Source organism: Megascapheus bottae, chromosome 31, assembly GCF_031878675.1.
Source record: "Megascapheus bottae isolate mThoBot1 chromosome 31, mThoBot2.hap1, whole genome shotgun sequence".
NCBI lineage: Eukaryota > Metazoa > Chordata > Mammalia > Rodentia > Geomyidae > Megascapheus > Megascapheus bottae.
In genome coordinates this window covers 1,784,767-1,808,741 of record NC_143539.1, presented here as the reverse complement: position 1 = coordinate 1,808,741, position 23,975 = coordinate 1,784,767, and the positions used below count along the sequence as shown (strand labels likewise).

The 23,975-nt window shown below is 55.7% G+C and overlaps 5 protein-coding genes across 6 annotated transcripts; all 5 read left to right on the top strand.

Annotated features, from left to right (window-relative positions):
- The first annotated feature begins 716 nt into the window (after nucleotides 1-716).
- Nucleotides 717-5,510, top strand: LOC150043462 (sialic acid-binding Ig-like lectin 16). Its single transcript, XM_090323039.1, has 10 exons — nucleotides 717-757; nucleotides 838-1,224; nucleotides 1,323-1,604; nucleotides 1,798-1,845; nucleotides 2,040-2,288; nucleotides 2,471-2,518; nucleotides 2,605-2,862; nucleotides 3,396-3,486; nucleotides 3,592-3,703; nucleotides 4,542-5,510. The coding sequence occupies exons 1-10, from the start codon at nucleotides 724-726 to the stop codon at nucleotides 4,782-4,784; spliced, it is 1,752 nt and encodes a 583-aa protein (XP_090179165.1). The 5' UTR covers nucleotides 717-723; the 3' UTR covers nucleotides 4,785-5,510.
- Nucleotides 5,511-12,006: 6,496 nt separating this feature from the next.
- On the top strand, nucleotides 12,007-13,283 carry C31H19orf84 (chromosome 31 C19orf84 homolog). Its single transcript, XM_090322660.1, has 2 exons — nucleotides 12,007-12,041; nucleotides 12,739-13,283. Exons 1-2 carry the CDS (start codon nucleotides 12,007-12,009, stop codon nucleotides 13,280-13,282), a joined length of 579 nt encoding a protein of 192 aa, XP_090178786.1. The 3' UTR covers nucleotide 13,283.
- Nucleotides 13,284-15,033: 1,750 nt separating this feature from the next.
- Lim2 (lens intrinsic membrane protein 2) lies at nucleotides 15,034-18,489 on the top strand. Its single transcript, XM_090322232.1, has 4 exons — nucleotides 15,034-15,208; nucleotides 17,170-17,319; nucleotides 17,891-18,025; nucleotides 18,216-18,489. Exons 1-4 carry the CDS (start codon nucleotides 15,034-15,036, stop codon nucleotides 18,275-18,277), a joined length of 522 nt encoding a protein of 173 aa, XP_090178358.1. The 3' UTR covers nucleotides 18,278-18,489.
- A 1,630-nt stretch (nucleotides 18,490-20,119) lies between these two features.
- Nkg7 (natural killer cell granule protein 7) lies at nucleotides 20,120-21,070 on the top strand. Its single transcript, XM_090322120.1, has 4 exons — nucleotides 20,120-20,458; nucleotides 20,529-20,675; nucleotides 20,757-20,891; nucleotides 20,989-21,070. Exons 1-4 carry the CDS (start codon nucleotides 20,302-20,304, stop codon nucleotides 21,045-21,047), a joined length of 498 nt encoding a protein of 165 aa, XP_090178246.1. The 5' UTR covers nucleotides 20,120-20,301; the 3' UTR covers nucleotides 21,048-21,070.
- Nucleotides 21,071-22,067: 997 nt separating this feature from the next.
- Cldnd2 (claudin domain containing 2) lies at nucleotides 22,068-23,943 on the top strand. Of its 2 annotated transcripts, none has more exons than XM_090322002.1 (5): nucleotides 22,068-22,112; nucleotides 22,602-22,780; nucleotides 22,981-23,121; nucleotides 23,478-23,597; nucleotides 23,831-23,943. In XM_090322002.1, the coding sequence occupies exons 2-5, from the start codon at nucleotides 22,612-22,614 to the stop codon at nucleotides 23,902-23,904; spliced, it is 504 nt and encodes a 167-aa protein (XP_090178128.1). In that variant the 5' UTR covers nucleotides 22,068-22,112; nucleotides 22,602-22,611; the 3' UTR covers nucleotides 23,905-23,943. The 2 variants fall into 2 exon arrangements, with proteins under 2 accessions (XP_090178128.1, XP_090178127.1); XM_090322001.1 differs by having other exon boundaries at nucleotides 22,599-22,780.
- The last annotated feature ends 32 nt before the right edge of the window (nucleotides 23,944-23,975 follow it).

Sequence of the window (23,975 nt, the reverse complement as noted above, 5' to 3'; positions counted from 1 at the left end):
ACCGAGAATCTAACCCGGGTCTTTGTGCATGCTAGACAAGCACTCCACCACTAGGCCAAACTCCCAGCCCTGGAGCTATTCTTTTTTTTTTTTTCAGTCTTGGGCTTGAGCTCAGGGCCTGAGCATTGTCCTTGGACTTTCCCCTGGATCTATTCTTACACCAAGAAAAAACAAGAAGATAATTATCATATAGAGAGAGATAGATAGAGATAGATAGAGATAGATAGATAGATAGATAGATATAAGCAGGCCTGCTGGCTGCAGTTTATCTGGCAAGGCCAGCTCCCCCCCACCGCCCCCCCTCCAGAAGTGTTCCCTTTGCACCCCATGGCCCCCCCAGGGAAGGCACTGACTTTCATTTCTGCTTCCTCAATAACCTAGGGCTGAGTGGGGGGATTCCTGTTCCCCTTCTCCCACCCCCCCAGCCAGGCCCCAAAGCCAGACACAGGCCTGGCTTCTCCGCCCCCTCCTCACCTTCACTTTGCTTGCAGAGGTGTCTGAGGTGGCTCCACAGGTCCAGAGGCTGAGCAGACACCCCAGCCCACAGGAGATGAGCCCCTGGGCGGGGGTGGAGAGAAGAGAGTCCCCAGCCCCCTCCCTGGCCTCTCTGTCAGTAGTTCACGTCATGCGTGTCGCCAGAACTCATGCGTGTCGCCAGAACTCAGCTTTTTGTACTTCCCCTCCTGTCCCTGCAACCACAGAACCGCGCTGCTTGAGACAGAAATGTTTCTCTCCTTGCTTCTGCTGTCCTTGGGCGGTATGTGGCCAAGAGCCAGGGGGCCCTGGGCTGGGAATGGGGCTGGGGCGCCCACTGAGCCCCTGTCTGTCTCCCCGCAGGGTCCCAGGCTTGGGACCCCCGCTACAAGCTGCAGGTGCCCAGCGAGGTGTCGGTGGAGGAGGGGCTGTGCGTCCTCGTGCCCTGCTCCTTCTCCTACCCCGAGGCCATGGCCCAGGCGGATTCCTCCCTGGCTTATGGCTACTGGTTCCAAGATGAAACCAACACCGACCATGGGATTCCAGTGGCATCTAACAACCCAGCTCGACCAGCACAAAGCAGGACGCAGGGGCGATTCCAGCTGGTGGGGGACCCCCACAGAAACAACTGCAGCTTGCTCATCAGAGACGCCCAGAGAGAAGACAGCATGCATTACTTCTTCCGGGTGGAGAAGGGAGCCAAGCTGAAATACAATTTCCGCAGCAGAAAGTTCATTCTGCAAGTGACAGGTGTGGCGGCGGAGACCAGGCAGGGGAGCAGGGCAGGGTCTCCACGACCATAGCCTGAACATCAGGATTTTGTCTCCCTCTCCCCCCACCCCACTAAGCCCTGACTCAGACGCCTGACATCTTCATGCCGGGGGCCCTGGAGTCCGGGCAGGCGGTGACCATCGTCTGTGTGTTCCCCTGGATCTCTGAGCAGTGTCAGGCCCCTTCCATCTCCTGGTCCGGGCCGGCCCTCTCCTCCCAGGGCCTCCAACCACAGCTCTCCTTCTGGTCAGCGCTGAGCCTCACGCCACGCCTGACGGACCACGACACCCAGCTCACCTGCCACGTGGACTTCAGAGCTGGGGTCAGTGTGCAGAAAACTGTCCAGCTGAGAGTGGCCTGTGAGTCCCCGCATTAGTTCCAGCCCAATGAGGTGTCCTGGTGTGTGTATGATGGGGGACGGGGTAGAGAAGGTGGTCTGGGAGTCCCAGCAGGGGCCAGCGCCATGGGGCTCTCTCTTCCCAGAGGGGGAAGTGGCTCTGGTGGCAGACACCCGAGTGTCCTTCCTGAAGAAAGCACACAACCTTCTTTCAGATGCCCCCAGAGACCCAGTGATCACCATTTTCCGTGACAATGTCCAAGGTGCGAGGCCCGCCCTCAGGGAAGTGAGAAGTCCAGGGTGGGTAGAGGGGAGCAGCTCATTCTGAGGCACCCCCACCCTCGTCTCCGGGTGTCTAGGCATGTCTCTTTTTCTGTCTCTCTCTGCCTATGTCTGTGTTTTCTCTGTCTGTGTGTCTCTTGCTGTCTCTGTCTCCCCCTCTCCCCTCCCTCCCCAGAGTCCCCAGGAAACATGACATTCGTGAAAGGCCAGTTCCTGCGGCTGCTCTGCACTGCTGATGGCTGGCCTCCCCCCACGCTGACCTGGGTCCTGGGGAACCGAGTTCTCTTGAGGTCAAATGTCACGGACCCGGGAACCCTGGGGCTGGACCTGCCCAGGGTGAAGGCGGGGCATGCTGGGCGCTACACCTGCCGCGCTGAGAACAGGCTTGGCTCCCAGCATCGCGCCCTGGACCTCTCCGTGCAGTGTGAGTGGACCTGGGGCCCCCAGTGCTGGGAGCTGAGCAGAGGGAGGGGGCAGGGGAGATGGCACAGGAGGGGTAGGGCCCCCACAAGGCCAGAGCCCCCCCACCCAGTCCCCGCAAGCCCAGGGCCTAGGTTCATGTCTGAGGCACAGCCAGGACCCCTGGCCCTTTTGTCTCCATTGCAGACCCTCCGGAGGAGCTGAGAGTGGCCGCTTCTCAAGGAAACAGGACAGGTGGAAGGGGACAGAGGAAGGGGCCTCTCGTGTCCTTTAAGGGTGGAGGTGGTTGAGCCCCACATCAATTCTCTCTCCCTCCCTAGAGCTGGAAATCCACAGGAACGGCTCGTCCCTCCCTGTCCTGCAGGGCCAAAGCCTGCGCCTGGTCTGTGCCACCCGCAGCAACCCCCCTGCCACGCTGAGCTGGGTCCGGGGTTCGCAGACCCTGAGCCCCCCCTGGCCTGCAGACCCTGGGGTCCTGGAGCTGCCCGTGGTGCAGGTGGAGCACGAAGGAGAATTCACCTGCCGGGCACAGAACCCCCTGGGCGCCCTGCACATCTCCCTGGACCTCTCTGTGCACTGTGAGTGGAGGAGGGGACACTGCCACCGGGGCAGGGACACCTGCTGGCCCTTGTCCTCCCACAGGCCCCCACAGCTCCTGGGCCCCTTCTGCTCCTGGGGGACCGAGGGCCAGTGGTAACACCTCAGTCACCTTTACCTCCAGGTCAGCCAGGCACAGGGCCCCCAGAAAGGGCTCAGCTCCAGCCTCAGGCTCAGCTGAGAGGCACAAAATGTGTCTGGGCCCAGAGCGCCCCTGTCCTGCTGCTGCCTGTTCAGGAGATTATGGGGAAGAAGAAGGCTTGGGGGGACAGGGGCAGGGGCCTGTGGACACCTGCTGCTCTGACCATTGTCCTCTGACGGAAAGAAGTGGCCAGAATCCCTCATCACCAGAGTCCCTGGTCCATGGCTGGCTTCGGGAGGAAGAACAGGAGAGAGAAGGAAGGCCTGGTTCCGAATGAGGCCCAGACACTGGGGTGGGGCGGGGGGGGGGGAGGTTGACTGTGAGCCCCTGCCCCATGCCAGCAGGCTAACCTCACCTGGCTCTCCCATGCAGACGAGGGCTCCATCTCCACAGTGTTCTCCAAGGGCGTGTGTCTGGGCATCGGTGCCACGGCTCTCCTCTCCCTGTGTCTCATCGTGGTCATGTGAGTTGGGAGGGGTCAGGGGTCACGGGGGTCCTAGGGTCATGGGTATGGGGCTTGGGAAAGGGCAGGGGCAGCAGTGCTTTCAGGTGGGGTTTCTTCCCACAGTGTGAAGACGTTAAGAAAATCATGGCCTCAGGCAGAGAAGCCCAGAACCCAGGTCTCCCGAAGCAGTACCATCCTGGATTACGTCAATGTCGTCCGCACAGCCGGGGCCCAGGTGAGTGCTGGCCCACCAGGCTGCCAGTTTGCTCTGGAGTCTAAATTAAGCCCGTTCTCTCTCTCTCTGGAGACTCCGGATTGTTGGTATGTTTGGAACAGGGCGGTTTTGCTCTTTGAAGCCTAAGCTGGCTTCAAACTCGCCATCCTCCTGCTCCTCCACCTCCTGAACTCTGGGACTCTAGGTGTGTGCCACTCTGCTCCCTGTACCTCTTGATTACGGAGTAGTGTTACAGAGGGTGCCTGGGACTGCGTGGGTTTTCTACCGTTCTGGGTGGGCGCGTGCAGGGAGAGACTGGAAGGGGTGGGAAGGAGAATGGATGTGCAGATGACTGCTCACTTCTGCTTATATCCCACCATCAAAACAATAACACCGGCCTGGAGTTTGGCCTAGCGGTGGAGTGCTTGCCTAGCATGCACCAAGACGCGGGGTCGGTTCCTTGGTACCACGTACATAGAAAAAGCTGGAAGTGGTGCTGTGGCTTAGGTGATAGAGCTCTAGCCTTGAGAAAGTTCAAGGACAGTGCTCAGGCTCTGAGCCCAAGCTCAGGACTGGCAAAAATAAATAAATTAATGAATTAAAAGCAAAAGGGCCTGGGGATGTGGCCTCACTGGTAGAGCACCTGCCTAGTAAATGCAAGGACCAACCTGTCCACGCCCACTCTGTCCACGCCATTCCTCCTGTACCTTTTGCTCCTGGGGGACGGGGGATGGAACGGACTGGGTGAGGATCCCCAGCTGTGGCTGCAGTTCCTAAGTCCTGCCTAAGTATGTGCTGAGTGAGTGAACGAATGAATGAATGAATCAATGAAATATGGTCATTATTTTCCTGGATGCAGGGTCGGAAGGCCAAGCCAAGTAGCCCTCCCAGGACCCCTACTCTGGGCACTAGCTCTCCAGAACCAAGGAAGAGCCCTGAGCCCAAAGCACCCAGACAAGGCCCAGACCCCGAGAACAAACCAGAAGAACTCCATTATGCTGCTATCAGCTTCCTCCGGCCTGGGGAGGTGCAGAGGCCCAGGGAAGAGGACCAGAAGAATTATGCGGAAGTCCGCGTCCACAGAGGGTCTCCTCGGCTGTAGATCTGCACCTTGGCTAAGGAGTGTTGTGAGCAGGCGAAGTGATTCACCAATAGGCAGATAACATGATGCAATGTAGTTTGTTCATTTCACATAGCTTAGCAGAGTCGACACTATGTTCTACTTCCTATCTTCTAGTCCTAACTTGCCTAATCCTCATCTGCCTATCCAGCACACCCGCTGGACTCAGCTCTCTGACATCTCGTGGTCCTGAAGTCGAACAGGGCCTGCCCAGCGGATGTTAGACGCAGCTCCCAGTCCTGCTGCGGTGTGAGCTCCGGGGCCGCATGACGAGTCTCGGTCCTCGACGGTCTTCTCTCGGGCAAGGAGCAGCTTCTGCATGGCCAAAGATCCTCGAAACACAGTCTCGGTGAAGGCCAGCAGAAGTGCTGCTCTCTGTTCTGATTCCTTGGTTTATATTGGTCCTTGGCCTCCTGTTCTCTGGCCCAAACTCCTTCATGCTTGATTTGGATTGGTTGTGCCTTGGTCCTTGCTTGGTCTGGATTGGTTACACCTTTTGGTCAGTGGTGCCCAGGGATGTGCTGGTTGCTTGCTCTATCTATTCTGCCCAGGTGTCTGGGCTCCTGTGGTACTTCATCTTGTAAGCCAGGCTCTTGACCGTTCCTATGGTTACAGTCATATGTGTCGTTACATCATCGTGTATCTCCCATGTCCATAAGCCTTTAAGTACAAGTTTGTATTGGCAATATATTTCTTAGTTTCATTTCATTACTGTATTTCATTTAATTACTCTACTCATATTATTACATCACTATTTTATATCCTATTCATTTAGCATTCTACAATATGTCCATCATATACCATTTTCATATTATATTTATTATATCATCACGCTAATATTTTCACCCTATTAAATGCTCACAACAGGAGTGAGAAGGAGGCAATAAAGAGCTCCAGAAGACCAAGTCTCTTTAGTAAGGTTGAAAACTCCTCTTAGGGTGAGTCGGTCGCCAGAGGCCTAGCTACTCAGGAGGCTGAGATCAGAGGACCATGGTTCCAAGCCAGCCCTGGTAAGGAAGTTCATGAGCCTCTTGTGACCCATTATCCACCAAATGGCTGGAAGTGGAGCTGTGGCTCAAGCAGTAGAACAGCAGCCTTGAGTGAAGAACCTTTGAGATAGAATCTTGAGTTCAAGCCTCAACACCCAGAATGATAGCAACAACAAAACCCTCCAGCACCAGCCATCAGCCCTCCCAGAACTGAGCCAATTCTTCCTCATCTCCTTGGAGGCAAAGCTTTACGGTCGAGTACTTTTCCATCAGGCACAGGTGCTGGTTTCAATTGCGAAACCACCAAAACAAAAATTAAAAGTGAATTTTTTAAAAAAGGAAAACCTCACAGGAACAGCAAGAGAGACCCGCAGCCGGGTGTCAGTGGCTCATGCCTGTAATCCTAGTTACTCGAGAGGCCAAGGTCCTAGGATCACAGCTCAAAGCCAGCCCGGGCAGAAAAGGCTGTGAGACTCTTATCTAATAAACTACCCAGAAAATGCCCAGAGTGCAGATGCTGTGGCTCAAGTGGTAGAGCACCAGCCTTAAACACAAAGAGGTTCAAGCCCCAGAGTATGGGGGGGAGAGGAAGAGGGGAGAAAAGAGAGGGAGAAGGGAGAGGGGGAGGGAGAGAGACAAAGAGGTAGGGGTGGAGGGAGAGGGAGAGGGACAGGGACAGGGACAGGGACAGGGACAGGGATCTACCTTAGGCCTCCACTCCCAACACACAGTGCTCCCCCCACAGTTCACAATATCTCCTGCAGGGGACACTCCTAAGTCACAAGCGACAGAGAGAGAGCAGGAAAGGAGGCCAGGCAATACACATCTGTAATCCTGGCTACTACAAAGATGGGGATAGGAGGATTATAGTTCCAGGCTAGCCCAGGGAAAAGCACAAGACCCTCTTTGGAAAATAGACTAAAAGCAAAAGGATTAGGATGTAGTAGGTGCATGTGTGTGGTGGGGGGTGAAAGAGGAGGAGGGGAGGAGGAAGAAGGGGTGAAGCGAGAGAAGGAAAGAGAGAAATAGAAGAGTAAGTTGGGCACCCGTGGCTCAGGTCTGTAATCCTACGTACTTGGGTGGCTGAGATCTGAGAACTATAGTTCAAAGCCAGCTTGGGCAGGGAAGTCCATAAGACTCTTATCTCCAATTAACCACAGAAGAAGCAGAAAGTAGAGCGGTGGCTCAGGTGGTAGAGTGTTAGCCTCAAACAACAGTAGATGAGGGACAGCACCCAGGCCCACAGTCAAAGCCCTAAAGGCCCACACTAGAAAAAAGATAAAAGAAAAGACAGTATAGACAAAAGCACTTTATGAACTATAGACTATTTCCCACACATTAAATATGAATGTCTGACATTGGCAAGTATTGATCTTTCTTTGGCTCAGAAAAACAGTCATTACCAACATCCAAAGCTTCTATTTGCTTAATGAGGACTGACAGGAGATTTTCTCAGCTTGTCACAACTATTCACTGACTCACCACTGGCTACTGTGACCTTCACAGGAGATAGGGACGGTTCTAGAGAGAGAGGACGAAGCAAAGGGAGAACAGGTCAGCCCTGTCCTCTGAGCTTCCTGGCCTTGCTCCCATCCCGTCACCCACAAAACCTTAACAACTGGCTAGGGCCCATGTCTGGCTTGCTTCCTTTTCTCGTTCTGTGTGGTATGAAACTTTACAATGTGACTGAGCAAAACCATCCCAGTGACTCAGGCCTGTAAACCCAGCTACCCAGGAGGCTGAGATTTGAGGGTCATCGTTCAAAAACAGCCTGGGCAGGAGAAATCCAGGAAACTCTTTTTCTCCAATTAACCAGCAAGAAGCTGGAAGTGGGGTTACGGCTCAGATAGCAATGCTGGAATGTGTATTTGACCTTGGGACACAGAAGGTTGTGTTGCCAGAGCAACAAATTTAGCCAAGCAGTTGGAACTCTGGCTTCTGCAATAATGGCTTAAGATGTGGAGGAAGAGAAGCATTTTTTGGTTTAAAGTCTGGCAGATTTAAAATATTTATTTTATTATGGTGGTACTGGGGAGTGAAGTCAGGGCTTCTGCTCAGCAGGTGTTCTACCATTTGAGCCACACCTCCAGCTATGGGAAGGTATTTTTATCTGACATTCTTGGATAAATGAAGTGTATAAATCGGGGGGAGCCCCACAATGTTTGGTGTCAGAAAACACAGCTGGGACTTGGACATGGCCACACACTCTTTTGAATCTCTTAGTCAGAAACTAGGAAGTACAAAACAGCCATACTTTTGCTGTGTGGTTTGGCTTTGTTTCCCTCATAGGGCTGGCATGGAACCCAGGGTTGATGCATCCCAAGCAAGCGCGTGCTCTTGAGCCACACTTCTAGCCTGAATTATACTCTGCTAAAACTTTTCTTTCAGAAGTGGAGCTGTGGCTCCGACCGTTACAGCACTATCCTTAAGCAAAAAAAGCTCAGGGACAGAGTCCAGGCCGTGACTTCAAGACCCACGACCGCCCAAACAAAACAAAACAAAAAAACTTTTCTTATCAGGCATGGTGGTTTACACCTATTATGCCAACTCCTCAGGCAACCTTAGGTCTGAAAATTGTAATCCAGGCTAGCTCTGGTAAACAACTTAAGCCCTATCTGGAAACTAACCAAAGAGAAGAGGAGCTGGGTTTGAACTTCAAGTAGTAAAGGATCTACCTATCAAGCATGAGATCCTGAGCTCAAACCCCAGCTCCTCTAAAATAAAACTCATTCTCTCTCATCCTTTTACCAATGCCTATCACGTTGTATAACTCTCTGGGCAGTACTGATTACTAAAGCTCAGCCTCACCTTAAATCTTAACCTCAAATTCAGTTCAAAGCTCATTGGCTCCCCTCTACACCCAGAAGAGGTAGACCAGTTGTCTATAAGACTGTTTTCTTTGTTCACTTCCATCCTTATTTATCTTATTTATCAGAATACTTTAGCCTTAAGAACAACTAATGAGACAAGTGCCTCTTGGGCCTGACTATCACTATGACCTCTATTGGCTGAAGCTACCTCTCTGTCCAGCAGGAGCAAGTCCTCAATGTGCCAGGTGTCCCAAACCAGAGTCTCTCTTGCAGCGAATATTTAGAGACTTGAGTGTCCACAGAAAATTTCTCAGTTTCTGTCTCTTGATCTAAGAATTGGGATCCCCAACTCCTTCAAGCCCCCCACTAGAAGATAACACATGTAGTCTCTTGCTGCCTTTTGAGTTGAGATGCCTGAAGGTAAGCAAAGCTTAGCTACTTCTGCAGCACATACGTGATCATGGCTATTCTTGCTCCCAAATTCTACACTGAAATCCAAGCCAAGGTGTGACTATGTCTGGAAGCAGATTTCTTGGGAGGTGGTTAAATCATGGCAGTGGACTTTCCCAAATGGGACTGGTGCCCTTACAAGAGACCCCAGGGACATAAGAAGTATATTCCTAGGGCAAAATCCAAAGGATTTTGGATTTGGACCCTTCCAACCTTGAAGTGGCTGAGGAGGAAGCAGTAAGGTGAGCCCCCCCCCCCAGCCCTAGACGTGAGGAGATGCAGGAAATATAAGAATACCCACCTGTGCCTTGAAAGGGAGAGAGGAGAGAGACTGTCAAGGACAGTACAGGTCCTATCCTCATCTCTGCAGTTGGAAAGGTTTCCTGAGAGACTGAGAGGGGGAAGCAAGACCCCAGATCCCCCTAAAAGCAGGAATAAATGAGAGGAAGAGGACTTAAGAGAATATTTGAGTTCATAAGGAAAGAAGACTCCCAAAAACATCAGAGCAGAGACAGAAATAAGCTGAGCCTAACCACTGGAAAGAGGCCCTGGGACTCCCCTTCAGGCTTATTGTTAGTGTAAAGGTGGTGTACAGGGCTGGGAGTTTAGCCTAGTGGTAGAGTGCTTGCCTAGCATGCACAAAGACTAGGTTCAATTCATCGGTATCACACACATTAAAAAAAAATTTAAAAAGCCAGAAATGGCTCAAGTGGTAGAGCTCTAGCCTTGGAAAGCCCAAGGACAAGTGCCCAGGCCCTCCCTGAGTTTAAGGCCCAGGACTGGCAAAAAAAAAAAAGGTGGTGTACAGAGAGGGTTTACAGTTACAAAGTCAGGTAAAGAGTTCATTTCTTTTTGGCCAATGTCACCTCTTCTCTCCCTCTCTCCCAGTTTTCCCCTCCCAGCCCCACAAGTTGTAGAGTTCATTTTCCACAGTCTCTAGTGGGTACCACTGCTGCAGTTGTTCATGCTTTGTCTCTCCATTTCTGTGCCCACTTCCTCTCCCAAAGTCATACACACGAGCAAACAGGAAAAAAAAATGAGGAAAACAAAAAATGCAAAAAAATAAAAAATTAAAAGGCTCTTGTTTTCATTTCCTGAAGTTCATGTTGATAAATACTACTGTGTATGACCAGATGCCTTCTAGGCTTTGATCTCCAGGCCTGGCTCCTCCTCTCCACATCCCCACCCCACAAGCCCACACAGACCCAGTGCAGACAGAAACCTAGGCAAAGATTCCTCAGAAAGGCGCCAGATGCAGCAGCCAATTACAGAGTAAGGGAAAGGCTGTCACTCAGAAACATAGCCAATAACAAACAGACAAGCAGGACCACCCGCCTTCTACAAATCATCAGCCAATCATAGACGAGATTGTGGCTAGCACTGAGTAACAGGTGGCAAAGAGTGGCTGGCAAATCGGAAGCCTTACTTACTCCAACGAAGAAGTTGATTGGCTCCTTCTCAGAACCGGCCTGTCAATTTTGGAAGCAAGGGAAAGCCATTTCCTTAGCAACACAAGGTCCCGCCTCCAGCCTCAGCGGGGAACCTGACCTTAAAGGGCCAGGTACTGTGGATTTCCCTGTTGCCAGACAGCAAAAATACTGATCACAGTAACAAATCAAGCCTTATCGCAGTAATAAAAGAAATTAAAAGCAAATTCCCAGCCGGGAGCTGGTGGCTTAGGCCTGTAATCCTAGCCACTCAGGGGGTTGAGATCTGAGAACAGTTCACAGCCAACCCAGGAAGGAAACTCCTTAAGACTCTTTTTTTTTAAAAAACATTTTTTATTATAATTAATAAAAGGGTTACATGATATTTGCCAGATAGAAGGTGCATTAATTCACATACATTGATACCCTTTCCCATGTCTTGGTCCCCATTACCCTCCCCCCCACCCCCCTCTGTAAGACTTTTACCTACAATTAACCACCAAAAAGCTGGAAGTGGGGATGTGGCTCAAGTGATAGAACGCTGGCTGTGGGGATTAAAAAAAAAAACAAAAAACGCCCAGGGACAGCGCCCAGGCTCTGAATTCAAGGCTATGTACAGCACAAAAGAAAAAAAATCCAAAATAAATGTATAAAATGAACAACAACAAAAATCTCAGGCTATTCCAGAAGAAGGGAAAACATTGCTTGCTAACTTTGCCTTGGCACTCATTTCTCCACTGGAATAGCTAATCTCCATGATAACATCCTTCTCCTCTTCCTTCTTCTGCTCTTCTTTCTGGAGCCCAAACCTGTGTCTGAGGGAGGAGGCTGGGGCTAGACTTTTTTTGTTGTTGTTGTTGTTTTTTTGCCAGTTCTGGGCCTTGAGCTCAGGGCCTGAGCACTGTACTTGGACTTTCTCAAGACTAGAACTCTACCACCTGAGCCACAGCACCACTTCTGGCTTTTTTTCTATGTATGTGGTACCAAGGAATTGAACCTGGGTCTTCTTGCATGCTAGGCAAGCTACTAGGCCAAACCCTGGCACCAGGGCCTACACCCTTGTGACTGAGGGAGGAGGCTGGGCCTGGACCCCGGGTCTGGGGGAGGAGGCTGGGTCTACCCTTGTGACTGAGGGAGGGGGCTGGGCCTGGACCCCGGGTCTGGGGGAGGAGGCTGGGTCTACACCCTTGTGACTGAGGGAGGGGGCTGGGCCTGGACCCCGGGTCTGGGGGAGGGGGCTGGGCCTGGACCCCCGGGCCTGGGGGAGGAGGCTGGGCCTGGACCCCCGGGATCTGAGGGAGGGGGCTGGGCCTGGACCCCGGGTCTGGGGGAGGGGGCTGGGCCTGGACCCCGGGTCTGGGGGAGGAGGCTGGGCCGGGGTCCCCTGGCCTGGCGTCTGAGCATGCGTGGAGGCTGCCCCCCGCCCCCCCGCGCGTGGGCGCAGCTCCGCCGTGGTCCGTCCGCCCCCAGCTCCTGAGCGGCTTCCCTGGACCGATCCAGAGGACGAGGCTCAGGCCCTGCCGTGAACATGGAGCAGCCGAAGGACGAGGCTGGATCCGAGGGGTGAGAGGGCCCCACGTAGCGGAGGGCCGCGGGGGGGGGCCAGGCCCGGCCCCCGGGGTGACCGGGCTGGGGGGGGGGGGAGTAGAAGCCAAGTCGTCGTCAAACTAGAGAACTTGCAACAGCCAGCAGCCTTCATGTCACGCTGCTGCACGGGCAGGGGCAGGGGCAGGGTGGCCCAGGCTGCCCGGGGCCCTCTCTGCAGCTGACAAGGTTCAGATGGAGGAAAATGGGAGCTCGTCCATCTGCGGCTGTGAACAAGGCCTGGGGTTCAACCCCAGACCACCCCGGGCGGCAGTGGCCTGGTGGCTCACGCCTGCAATCCCAGCTCCTCGGGAGGCTGAGGTCGGAGGACCATAGTTCGAGGCCGGCCAGCCCAGGCAGATGAGCCTGGGGAGACCCCCACAAAGCCAGAAGTGGAGCTGTGGCTCAACTGGCAGAGCACCGTCCTTGAGCAGATAAAGTGCAGGGACAAGGCCCAGGCCTCAAGTTCAAGCCAGAACACAGATGCACACACACACACACACACACACACACACACAGACATGGAAAACCAGCCAGCCATCCGGGGGTGGGGACAGAGTCCTGCCTGACGCCCACATCCACGGCAGGATTGGCTCTCTGGACCCAGAGCGGTGGGGAGGTGACAGGCTGCCTGGCAGATGCTCAGGCCCACTACCAACCTGTCTTCTTATCCTAGGAAAGACCCGTCCCTGCCTACGCCTGGGACCGAGTCGTCGGCCCCAGGGACCCTCCCCACCCTGCCGCCCTGGCTCCTGAGCACCTCCAACCCCGCTCACCTGGGGCTTCCTGAGCACCTGGCCTCGGTGACTGTGCCCATCCGCCTGGACACGCTCTCCTACCTCCTGCACAGTGCTCTGATGGGGGCCTACAGCCTCCACCAGGCCCTGCCCTCCTGCCCCTGCTCCTCCCTGACTGGCCTTGACCAGCAGGCCCTAGCCAGCTGCACCCCCCCACCCCAGGGACAGGGAAGGGGTCGGGCCCGGGGTCGAGGAGCCTGGGCGACCCCCCGCAGGCATGCTCCCAGTCAGGCCCAGCCAAGTTGGGGTGCCGAGATGGCTGAGCAGCCAAAGAGGAGCAGGCCGTGGAACACCGGAGCTCACCCCAAGATCCCAAGGATGGCAGGCCAGGCCCAGGATGAGAAGAAACCCAGAGATCCCGAGCTGGGCCCCGCCCCCACCATCCCCCTGCCCACTGCGGAGGACTGGGAGTCTGAGTACTAGGTCCCTGGAGAGCAGTGTTGGGGTACCTTAGCCCCAATACATCCTGTCCTGAGCCTTAGAAGTGGGTCCTGGGGTCACCTGGTGTGGTCTCCAGTGGCAGGCAGGTCCCTGACCTGGGCCCGCCCCCCTCACACCCAGACCCTTGCCAGCAGCCCTCTTCCCCCCCCTCTCCCCGCCCCCAGGGTTCCTCTAGACCCAGTCCTAACCCCAGAGCCCCCACCTGTTGATGCATCTCTTGCCCCCTCCCCCATCCCATGTGGACCCTCTTCCCATTTCTTGGTCTTCCTGCCCCAGCCCTGAGAACCCCTTACCCTCAACCCACGTGGACCCCTGCACTCCCCTGGACCACCCGACAGGAGTGGCATCAATAAACGGATGGTTGTTTTCTAGCACTTTGTGCTGAGTTCTTTCCTGCCTGGGGCCAGCTGGTGCTGTGAGGAGGGGGAGGGCTTGGGGGAGACAGAGGCCTGGGGGGGGGCACGACTGTGGGGGAGCCATCAGTGCTCCTGCCTCAGCAATTTCCATTGGGGCCTCTGCTACCACTGCATTTCTGGCTTCTAGAAGCTGCTGGGCCCTGGGCCTGTTGTGTAGGGGCTCATGGGTCCATTGTGATGGAGGCTTAAGGGATCTGGGACCTGCAGGACAGAGAGGACAGGGATCTGGTGTGTCTCAGTCTGCACAGAGGGGCTGTGGCAGAAGGAGGGCTCAGAGCAGGCTCTGCCACTCAGGTAGGCACCAGGCATGGGCCCATCACCCTCTCCTGAAGATGTGGTGTGGGCAGTGCCCTCCCCTCCCAGAGACCTGGACCCATACCACAACTCAGCAAGGACTCCAGATCCCACCCTATTTCCTACCATGGACCAGACAGCCAAAGACCCCAGCCTCCCCTCCCTTTAAGCCAGAGGTCCAGGCCCAGCCCCCTCCCTCACACCCAGGTGTCCAGGCCCAGCCCCCTCCCTCAGACCCAGCGGTCCAGGCCCAGCCCCCTCCCTCAGACCCGGGGTCCAGGCCCAGCCTCCTCCCTCAGACCCAGGGGTCCAGGCCCAGCCCCCTCCCTCAGACCCGGGGTCCAGGCCCAGCCTCCTCCCTCAGACCCGGGGGTCCAGGCCCAGCCTCCTCCCTCAGACTCGGGGGTCAGGCCCAGCCCCCTCCCTCAGACCCGGGGGTCCAGGCCCAGCCCCCTCTCTCAGACCCGGGGGTCCAGGCCCAGCCCCCTCCCTCAGACCCGGGGGTCCAGGCCCAGCCCCCTCCCTCAGACCCGGGGGTCCAGGCCCAGCCCCCTCCCTCAGACCCGGGGTCCAGGCCCAGCCCCCTCCCTCAGACCCGGGGGTCCAGGCCCAGCCCCCTCCCTCAGACCCGGGGTCCAGGCCCAGCCCCCTCCCTCAGACCCGGGGTCCAGGCCCAGCCCCCTCCCTCAGACCCAGGGGTCCAGGCCCAGCCCCCTCCCCCAGACCCGGGGGTCCAGACCCGGGGGTCCAGGCCCAGCCCCCTCTCTCAGACTCGGGGGTCCAGGCCCGGCCGCCTCCCTCAGACCCCGGGGTCCAGGCCCGGCCCTCTCCCTCAGACCCGGGGGACCAGGCCCGGCCCCCTCCCTCAGACCCGGGGGTCCAGGCCCGGCCCCCTCCCTCAGACCCGGGGGTCCAGGCCCAGCCTCCTCCCGCACACTTGAACCTGGGGCCCTGGGCCCTCCCAGGTCCCTTCAGTTGAGTCCCCCACCCCACCGTCTGTTGTCTGACCCTCCCCAGGTCAGCATGTACAGCTTCATGGGTGGCGGCCTCTTCTGTGCCTGGGTGGGGACCGTGCTGCTGGTGGTGGCCACCGCCACAGACCACTGGATGCAATACCGGCTGTCGGGCTCCTTCGCCCACCAGGGCCTGTGGCGGTACTGCCTGGGCACCAAGTGCTACCTGCAGACGGAGAGCATCGGTGAGCCCTTCCCCCCCCCCACGTCCCCCAGGTCCCTGAGACTCCCAGGGGAGGACACATGGCAGGGGAAGGGCAGAAGCTGGCTCAGGGACTCCTTTTGAGTGCCCCCCCTTCCCCGGGGTGTGCAGGGGGAGGAAGGAGGCATTTCCTGACTGAGAAGGTGTGACAGGAAGCGGTGGGGTTGCCAGGACAACGGGAGCAGGGGTTTGTACGTGGTAGCTGGGGACAGGGCTGTGTGAGGGCCCGGCCCGGGTCTAGATGTGTGAAGACAATGAAGAACTCCTCTCTCCAAGTCTTCTTTCTGCACCGAGTATTGAACCCAGAGCTTCTCCCCTGAGAGGCAAGTGCTCCCCCACTCAAGCCACAGCCCAGCCCTTTGGGGATTCTGTTTTGTTTTTGTCAGTCATGGGACTTGAAGCCAAGACCCGGGCATTGTCCCTGAGCTCTTCAGCTCAAGGCTGGGATTCTACCACTCTGAACCACAGCACCACTTCCGGTTTCCTGGTGGGTCATTGAAGATAAGAGTCTCTCGGGCTTTCCTGCTCAGGCTGGCTTTGAACCTCAGTCCTCAGATCTCAGCCTCCTGAGTAGGATTGCAGACATGAGCCACCAGCGCCCGGCCAACCCTTTGATTTTTATTTTAGTTTTGAGGCAGTCTTGATAACTTTGCCTGGGCTAGCCTTGAACTCATGTTCCTCCACCCCTGCTTCCCAGATCAAATAGCTGGGATCACAGGTGAGCTCCCATGCCTGGTTTTGATGAAGGAATGTTTAGTACTTACTGCATGCCAGAAGAGAGAAAGAGAGACAAAAAAGGAGAGACTTCCTACATAGAGATAGTAGATGTAGCATCTCACAGTTATACTGAACTTTGTACTATATAGTATACATTATATATTAACGAATTGTATTTAATATCCGTACTATATAGAATATTATAAACTGATAATAAAGAATACATTGTACTTAATACAATGTATCATGTAACCTAGTATACCATAGCAGATGGTCTATATGACATCACAATATTTTATGTCATATATTAATAAATTAGCCATTTATCTTATATTACTAGTCATATATACAGAGCAGTACCGTGCTGTAGGAAGAGAAGGGTCCACTGTCGCTGAGCGCTGTGACAAGGATAAACTGAGGCTAGTCCTGGTCTGATTCGGAGCCCCACCTCGTGGTGTCCTTGCCTCCGCCAGGCAGCACAGAGGGAGACCTGGTGACTGTCCCCAGTGGGAAGACAAGGCGATCCTCACAGAGCTGAGAGCTGGGCGGGGGGGGGGCAGGGGGCAGACATGTCCCACACAGGGGAAAAGCCGTCCATCAGGACTTGCACACAGGGACAGAATGTATGAAGGCAAGGGCTATGTGAGAACAGAGCACAAAGAGCAGGAGGGCGGGGAAGTTCTTCCTTCTGTCCTTCCCTCCCTATGTCCACGCATCCAACCATTCCCTCATCCATTGATCATCAGTTCAACCATCCATCCATCCATCTGTCCATTCATGTACTACCCATCTACCCACCTGCCATCTATTTGACTGTCTGTTGGTCTATTTTTTCTATCCAAACATCCATCCATCTATCGCATGCACACATACAGGGGTACATACATTGGACAGGCATTTCTGTGCAAACCAAGTTGTGTGTGGGGGAGGGGCGGTGGATGCAGCCCAAGAATGGAGCCAGTCCTGCTTTCAGGAGGAAATCAGTCTAGAAGGGACACCGACAAGTTGGCCATAGCCCAGAGAAGCAGGTGAGAATGATGCTCCCCCCACTGAGTTGGGCTTTGGAGGGTAAATATGAGTTCGCCAGGAGGAAAGAGGAACATTTGCTAAGAAGCAGAGGAAGAGCTGAAGCAGACACAAGGAGGACTGGACAGCCCGCTCCCACCCAGAGCAGTGGTGTCCCTCACAACGCAGGGAGCCTGAGAGTGACCTGGGGTGTCCTCACAGCCTACTGGAATGCCACCCGGGCCTTCATGATCCTGTCTGCGCTGTGTGCCACAGCTGGCATCGTCGTGGGCATCCTGGCCTTCGCCCAGCAGTCCACCATCACCCGCCTCTCCCGGCCCTTCTCCGCAGGCATCATGTTCTTGGCCTCCAGTGAGTGATCGCCCTTCCCTCCTCCCTTCCCTCCTCCCTTCCCAACTCCCACCCCCAGCTGCACTGGAGGGGGTTCCCCACTCCCCAGTTCCCCACTCTCCATCCCACCCTCCCAAATTAACTCCATGATGATCTGATCAGCCTGCCTGCCTGCCTTCCTTCCTTCCTTCCTTCCTTCCTTCCTTCCTTCCTTCCTTCCCTCCTTCCCTCCTCCCCTCCTTCCCTCCTCCCCTCCTGGGCAGGCATCATCACTAGGTCCAGCCATGGTGGGGCTTTGTTGGTGTTTTATTACACAAGTGATTGATGGAACTACAAGCCAGGACTGAGTTCAACCTCCAGCTCTCCCTGCCTCTCAGTGACCCATGAAACCCTGTATTGTGATGACTGATTGATTGATTTTTGGCATAGTAGGATTTGAACTCAGAGCCTTGTGCTTACCAGGCAGATACTCTACTGCTTGGCCACACCCCAGCCCTGTCCCACCACTCTTTCGCACCTCATTCTCAATCCAGCCCCACCCTTAGCCTTGGTGAGGCCTTGCTCATCCCCCACCCCGCCCCTCTCTCCCCAGCCCTCTTTGTCCTCTTGGCTTTGGCCATTTACACCGGGGTCACTGTCAGCTTCTTGGGCCGGCGCTTCGGGGACTGGCGCTTTTCGTGGTCGTACATCCTGGGCTGGGTGTCTCTGCTTATGACCTTCTTTGCAGGTACTGGGCTGAGGGGAGAAGGGTGGCTACAGGAGTCACTGGGAGGGTGGCTAGAGGGACAGGTCACAACAGAGTGACCACAGAAATGGTCTGAAGTCACCAGGGCTGGGAAGTCTGGGGGCTGGAGGCCCAGAGCAGGGATCTGGCAGGGTGACTTGGGGACCAAAGCAGGCTCTCTGTCTCCCTGTAGGAATTTTCTACATGTGCGCCTACCGCATGCACGAGTGTCGCCGCCTGTCCACCCCACGCTGACTGTCGCGGCTGGAAGCTAAGCCAAGGACTCTGGAGAGGAGAGGGGATGTCTGGAGGTCCCAGTTCCTGGGGGAATGAGGAGGCTTGGCCCTGGCCTCTGGGCAGAGCCCCTGACTCCTGCATTCTGTCCTGGGGAGAGAGTGGACAGGAACAGAGCCCCACTGCCCTTGGGTTGTTAGAGCCATGGCAAATCCTTTAGAAGGTCTAATAAAACTGAGGTGAAACCAGGCCCACGTGTGAATCATTGAGGGGCTGGAGTGGGAAGGAGGGGTGCTGTGTAGTGGTGGCCCCCACATTTTTCAGTTTCTGGAGACTCATTCCCCAACCAGAGCCCTTCAACTTCGAGAGAAGTTGATGTCCACTCCTAGAAATGGGTGGACAGAGCCAGGCGCCGTGGCTCACGCCTGTCACCCTAGCTGCAGAGGGCTGAAATCTGAGGATCACGGTTCAAAGCCAGCTCAGGCACTAAAGTTCAAGAGATGCTTAGCACCAATTAACCACCAGAAAACCAGAAGTGGTGCTGTGGCTCAAGGGGTAGGGTGATAGCCTTGAGCCGAAGAGCTCAGGGACAACGCCCAGGCCCAGAGTTCAAGTTCCACGACTGACAAAAAAAGAAAAGGAAAGACAGACAGACAGAAAGAAATGGGTGAACAGGCAGCTTCTCCCAGATCCTCTCCCCTCCCAGCTCCCAGCTGGGTCTCCCAGCCCTACTTCTTCACTCTGACCTTGACCTTGACATTACTTTATGCTGCATCTACTCATTCACTAACTGCTTCTTCAAATGTTTACCCAATGCCACGGGCTTTACTGAGTGGATCCCAATCATGAGATTATTTATGACACCCAATGCTAATAAATGTTATATGAATAGAAGCACGGTCCCAAACGTGTGATTTATTAAGTCCTCTGCAAATAATAGTAGCTCTGTATTTATAGAGGTGCCTTGTGATCATAATGAAAAATGAAACCTCGTTGTGATAATAATTTATCAGGGCCAGGGCTGGGAGTTTGGCCTAGTGGTAGAGTGCTTGCCTAGCATGCACGAAGACCTGGGTTCAATTCCTCGGTACCACATACATAGAAAAAAGCTAGAAATGGTGCTGAGCTCAAGTGGTAGAGCTCTAGCCTTGAGAAAGTCCAAGGACAGTGCTCAGGCCCTGAGCTCAAGCCCAGGATTGGCGAAAAAAAAATAAATAAAATAATTTATCAGGGCCTATGTAAGTGGAGCTACTGAGGCTTATTCTAGAGATGACAGTGATATTAGTTCAGGCTGGGCGCCGATGGCTCACGCCCAGAATCCTAGCTACTCAGGAGGCTGAGATCTGGGGATTGTGCCTGCTTTTTATCCCTCCTAGAAATCACTCCATTGACCAGATGAGGAGGTGGGCTGGTTGTTTTCTCCACTATCTTTCAGGATCCTAACTCATCGCCTTGTTCATCTGCTCTGGGCAAAAGCTCTGGAATCCAGGACACCGAGTCTGAGCCTCCCTGCCTCTCTCTTCTCTCACATTGGACTTCCGGTCCTCAACCTCTCTTTTGGCAGAGACTCTAGAACTGGGGCCCTCCTCTCCCACATCAGAAAATTACAAAACCACTGGAAAGAATGACACAGGTCCCCAACTGTCCCCTCCCTCCACACCTCCCTTCCCCTCCAGCTCATACCTCCCACCTCAGTGGCCACCTTCTCTGCCCTCCCCCCAGAACCTCCTCTCCCCTTCCTGGAAGCCCTCTCTAATGTGGACGGCCCCCTGAATCACCACTGAAACCACTGGCGCTCTGACACCCCAAGAGCCCACCCCACCACACGGTAGAAACACCCATGGGCAGGGCTGAAGAGGGGAGGGAAGGAAGCCATCCGTTATATATGCAACCTGAAAGCTAGGAGGTGTAAAGAACCTTGTCTGAGGTTGTACTGGACCCCTAAGCTGCTTCAGCAGTCGAGGCCGTGGGAATCCAGGCACTTGGGTGTCTTCCTTCTCCAAGGTTCAGCCCCAGCTGCCCTTTGTCTCCCAGGGATCAACTGTATGGAGCCTTACAGGACCCTGGCACTACTTGCTGGCTCCCTGGGCTTGATTTCCTGCCTGGTTGCTGTCAGCACGGATTTCTGGTTCGTAGCTCTAGGACCCACCTCCTCTGCTCACTCAGGCCTCTGGCCCACAGGATCCCAGGACCCAGTAGCAGGTAAGGTGGAAGGACTTTGGGGAGGAACGGACTCTGGGGAGCAGGCGCTTAGAAGTCTGTCTTCCCCCAGCTTACATTCATGTGACTCAGAGTTTCTGCATTCTGGCGGCCCTGTGGGGCCTGGTGTCTGTGAGCTTTCTGGTCCTGTCCTGCATCCCTGCCTTGTCTGGCCCAGGCCGAGGTCTTCTGCTGTCCACCATCACGGCCTTTGCTGCAGGTGAGGACCCCGGGCAGAAGCAGGGCCCCTGGGCTGTGGAGATTCCACAGAGGGGCTCAGCCATTCCATCCTTGTCCCCAGCGCTGTCCCTGATCGTGGCCATGGTGGTATATACCAGTGAGCGCTGGAACCAGCTTCCACATCCCCAGATTCAGACTTTCTTCTCCTGGTCATTCTACCTGGGCTGGGTCTCAGCCATCTTGTGGCTGTGCACAGGTAACCCCCTCCCCCACGCCCAGCCAAGGGCAGCATGGGAGGGTGAGAGGGGGTAGGGCGGTGGCCAGATGCTAAAACGCTTCTCTGGCCATCACAGGTTCCCTGAGTCTGGGTGCTCATTGTAGCGCCCCTCGACCTGGCTACGAAACCATGTAAAAGGTGAAAAAGGAAAAGGAAAAGGAAAAAAGCACGGTTTGGGGCATTGTGTTGAGATCTGAATAGTGAGGAGAAATGAATGTTTGATTCTGCCTCTGCCTCTCCCTCCTGGCCATCAACCTTCAACTATTTCCTTACTTTCAATAAAAATTGTGCTGAAATCTGATTGTCCCAAGATTCCATCAAGACAGCAGTGATCCTGGGTAGTCTGAGAAACCTGAGAGCTGCTCAGATCTGTCCCCCCCCCCCCCCCATTGGTAGGGGATTTCTATCCTGTGTAGGCACAGGCTCCCTGGCCTCTGGGTCTGCTATTTTATTAATTAATTGAAGTGTGGGACTTCGCCTCACACTCAGCCTTTCCATTCTTGCTCAGCCTTTTCATGTGTGGCTGGTATTCCACCACGTCAGCCACACATGTCTCCAGTTCTAGGTTTTTGCTGGTTAATTGGAGAAGTGTTTCTTGGATTTATTTATCTTCCAGGGTTGGCTTTGAACCTTGATCCTCACACCTCAGCCTCCTGTCTAGATAAGGCCTAGATAAGGTCTCACTGTCTGAACTGGCCTTGAACTTGAAATCCTCCAGTCTCTGTCTTTCAAATAGTTACATGAATCCCCTAAGTCGCTGTTTTTGATGGTGCCAATGGGCTGTTGTGGTTGTTGTCTTTTTTTGGGGGGTGGGAGGGTCCTAGAATTTGAACTCAAGGCATTTGCTGAACAGGTGATTCTACCATTTGAGCCGGACACAAAGCCTATTTCACCCACTTTTCATTTGCCCTGTGGCCTGCAAGGACACAAGGAGCTGGGACCAGAAGAGTCTGTGTGTACCTGGAAAGTCAAGGGAACAGAAGTTTCAAGAAATGCTTGACCTACCAAGATAGGTCCTAAGCTCCCCCCAGACCTGCTGCTTTACCCATCATTCTGTTAGAACTGCTGGCTGGTGTGTACTTAGGCATTATCCCTTTAAATGGTCACTGGGGAAGGGGGTTCTGGAACCCCAGAGGTCTCACAGAGACCCACCCTTCCCACCCCTTTGGGATCTGTGTTCAAGACACCCTGGGGAGCTCAGTGAGTCACTTAGGTGGATGTGGGTAGTGGTGGGATGGTGGGGAGGCCACCTGGTCCCCAGAAGTGACATTTCATTGAGGGGGAGGAAGAGAGGCTCCAAAGCCTTGGGGACTTTAATGGAGAGGTATCTGGTCTCTAGAAGGGTAATTGGAGGACGGAGTGAAAGGAGTTGGGGGGGGGGTCCTTAGGCAAGGTGGGTTTTTTCCCCTTTCTTTTTCTTTTTTGCCAGTCCTGAGGCTTGAACTCAGGGTCTGGGCACTGTCGCTGAGCTTCTTTTGCTCAAGGCCACAGCACCACTTCTGGTTTTTTCTGTGTATGTGGAACTGAGGAATCGAACCCCGGGCTCCATGCATGCTAGGCAAGCACTCTGTCACTAAGCCACATTCCCAGCCTTTCTAGGCAAGGTTTTGAGGAGGGGGTCTTTGGAGGGGACTTCCTCAAGTGGGGCTGTAGGGGGCCCAATGGAGCTTGTGGGGTCCTTGGCAGCAGCTCCCGCGGCATGGGGGTGAAGCGGAGCCTTCAGAGCGGGGGCGTCCTGCTCAGTCTCTTGACCAACGTCCTCGCGGTGCTGTCCACTGCCACCAACTACTGGACCCGCCAGCATGGGGGCCACAGCGGCCTGTGGCAGGAGTGCTCGAAGGGCACCTGCTCCAACATTCCCTGCCAGAGTGAGGCCTCCCCCGGTCAGGCCACTCCCCGCCCGAGGGCCCCCCGGGACAGCGCGGACCCTGGCCCACCCCAGACTCCGACGCGGACCCCCGCCCCCCCGCCACGCCGTGACCCCCACGTCCCGTCCGAACCCCTCACAGCCGGGCCGGAGGGTGGCGGGTGCAGCCGCGGCGGGGCTGACTTGGCGCGCCCTCCGCAGCCATGCTGGCCATGACCGGAGCGTGCATGGTGCTGGCGGCCGGCTTCGGCTTGGTGGCCATGGCGATGGGGCTGCGGATCCGGTGCCAGGAGGGCGACGCGATGAGGGGCCAGACTACCAGCGCCATGCTCTTCCTCAGCGGTGAGCCGGAGGAGCGGCGCGGAGGCGGCGGAGAGGCGGCCCCAGGCTCCGGGAGCGGGGCGGGGAGCGGAGGGGCGGGGCCTGGCGGGGCGGGGCCTGGCGGGGCGGGGCCTGGCGGGGCGCAACCCCAGACTGCGGGGGCGTGGCTTCGGGCCGCGCGGAGGGGGCGTGGCACTGGCTGGCTCGGAGGGGCGGAGCTAAAGGGAAAGCAGTGAAGGCGGGCTTAGAGAGGAACGAGAGGCCTGATAGGCCAGGCGGGCTCCACGGGGCGGGGTCTGGGCGGAGGAGGTGCGCTGGGCGGAGCCCAGGTGCAACTCCTTGCCAGGACACTTACGGGGTGGGTGGGCGTGGCCCAGGGCTGCTGCTGCTGATCGCCTTAACTGGCTACACGGTGAAGAATGCGTGGAAACAGGACGTCTTCTTCTCCTGGTCCTATTTTTCCGGGTGGCTGGCTTTCCCCTTCTCTATTCTCGCGGGTAATCTGCACAGTGGGAAGAGGGGGGAGACTGTTCGGAGGACCCCCATACCCTGGCCCCAGAGACTGCCCAGCCCCTCTCCCCAGGAAACCTCACAGGGACTTCCAGGGTCTCCATTCCCGATTCCCGCAGACCCGGTCCAGGGAACCCCGCCCTCCGGTCCCCGGGCCCACCTGGGCATCCGCCCCCGTGCCCCACCTTCCTGCAGCCGCCCTGTGCTCCCCTCCCGCCAGGCTTTTGCTTTCTGCTGGCGGACATGATCGTGCAGAGCACCGAGGCCATCAGTGGGTTCCCCGTGTGCCTGTGACGGCGCCTGTGAGGGGCAGAATAAAGAACCATTCTTAGCGCCGCGCCTCCGCGTGCTTTTGTGGGGGACGT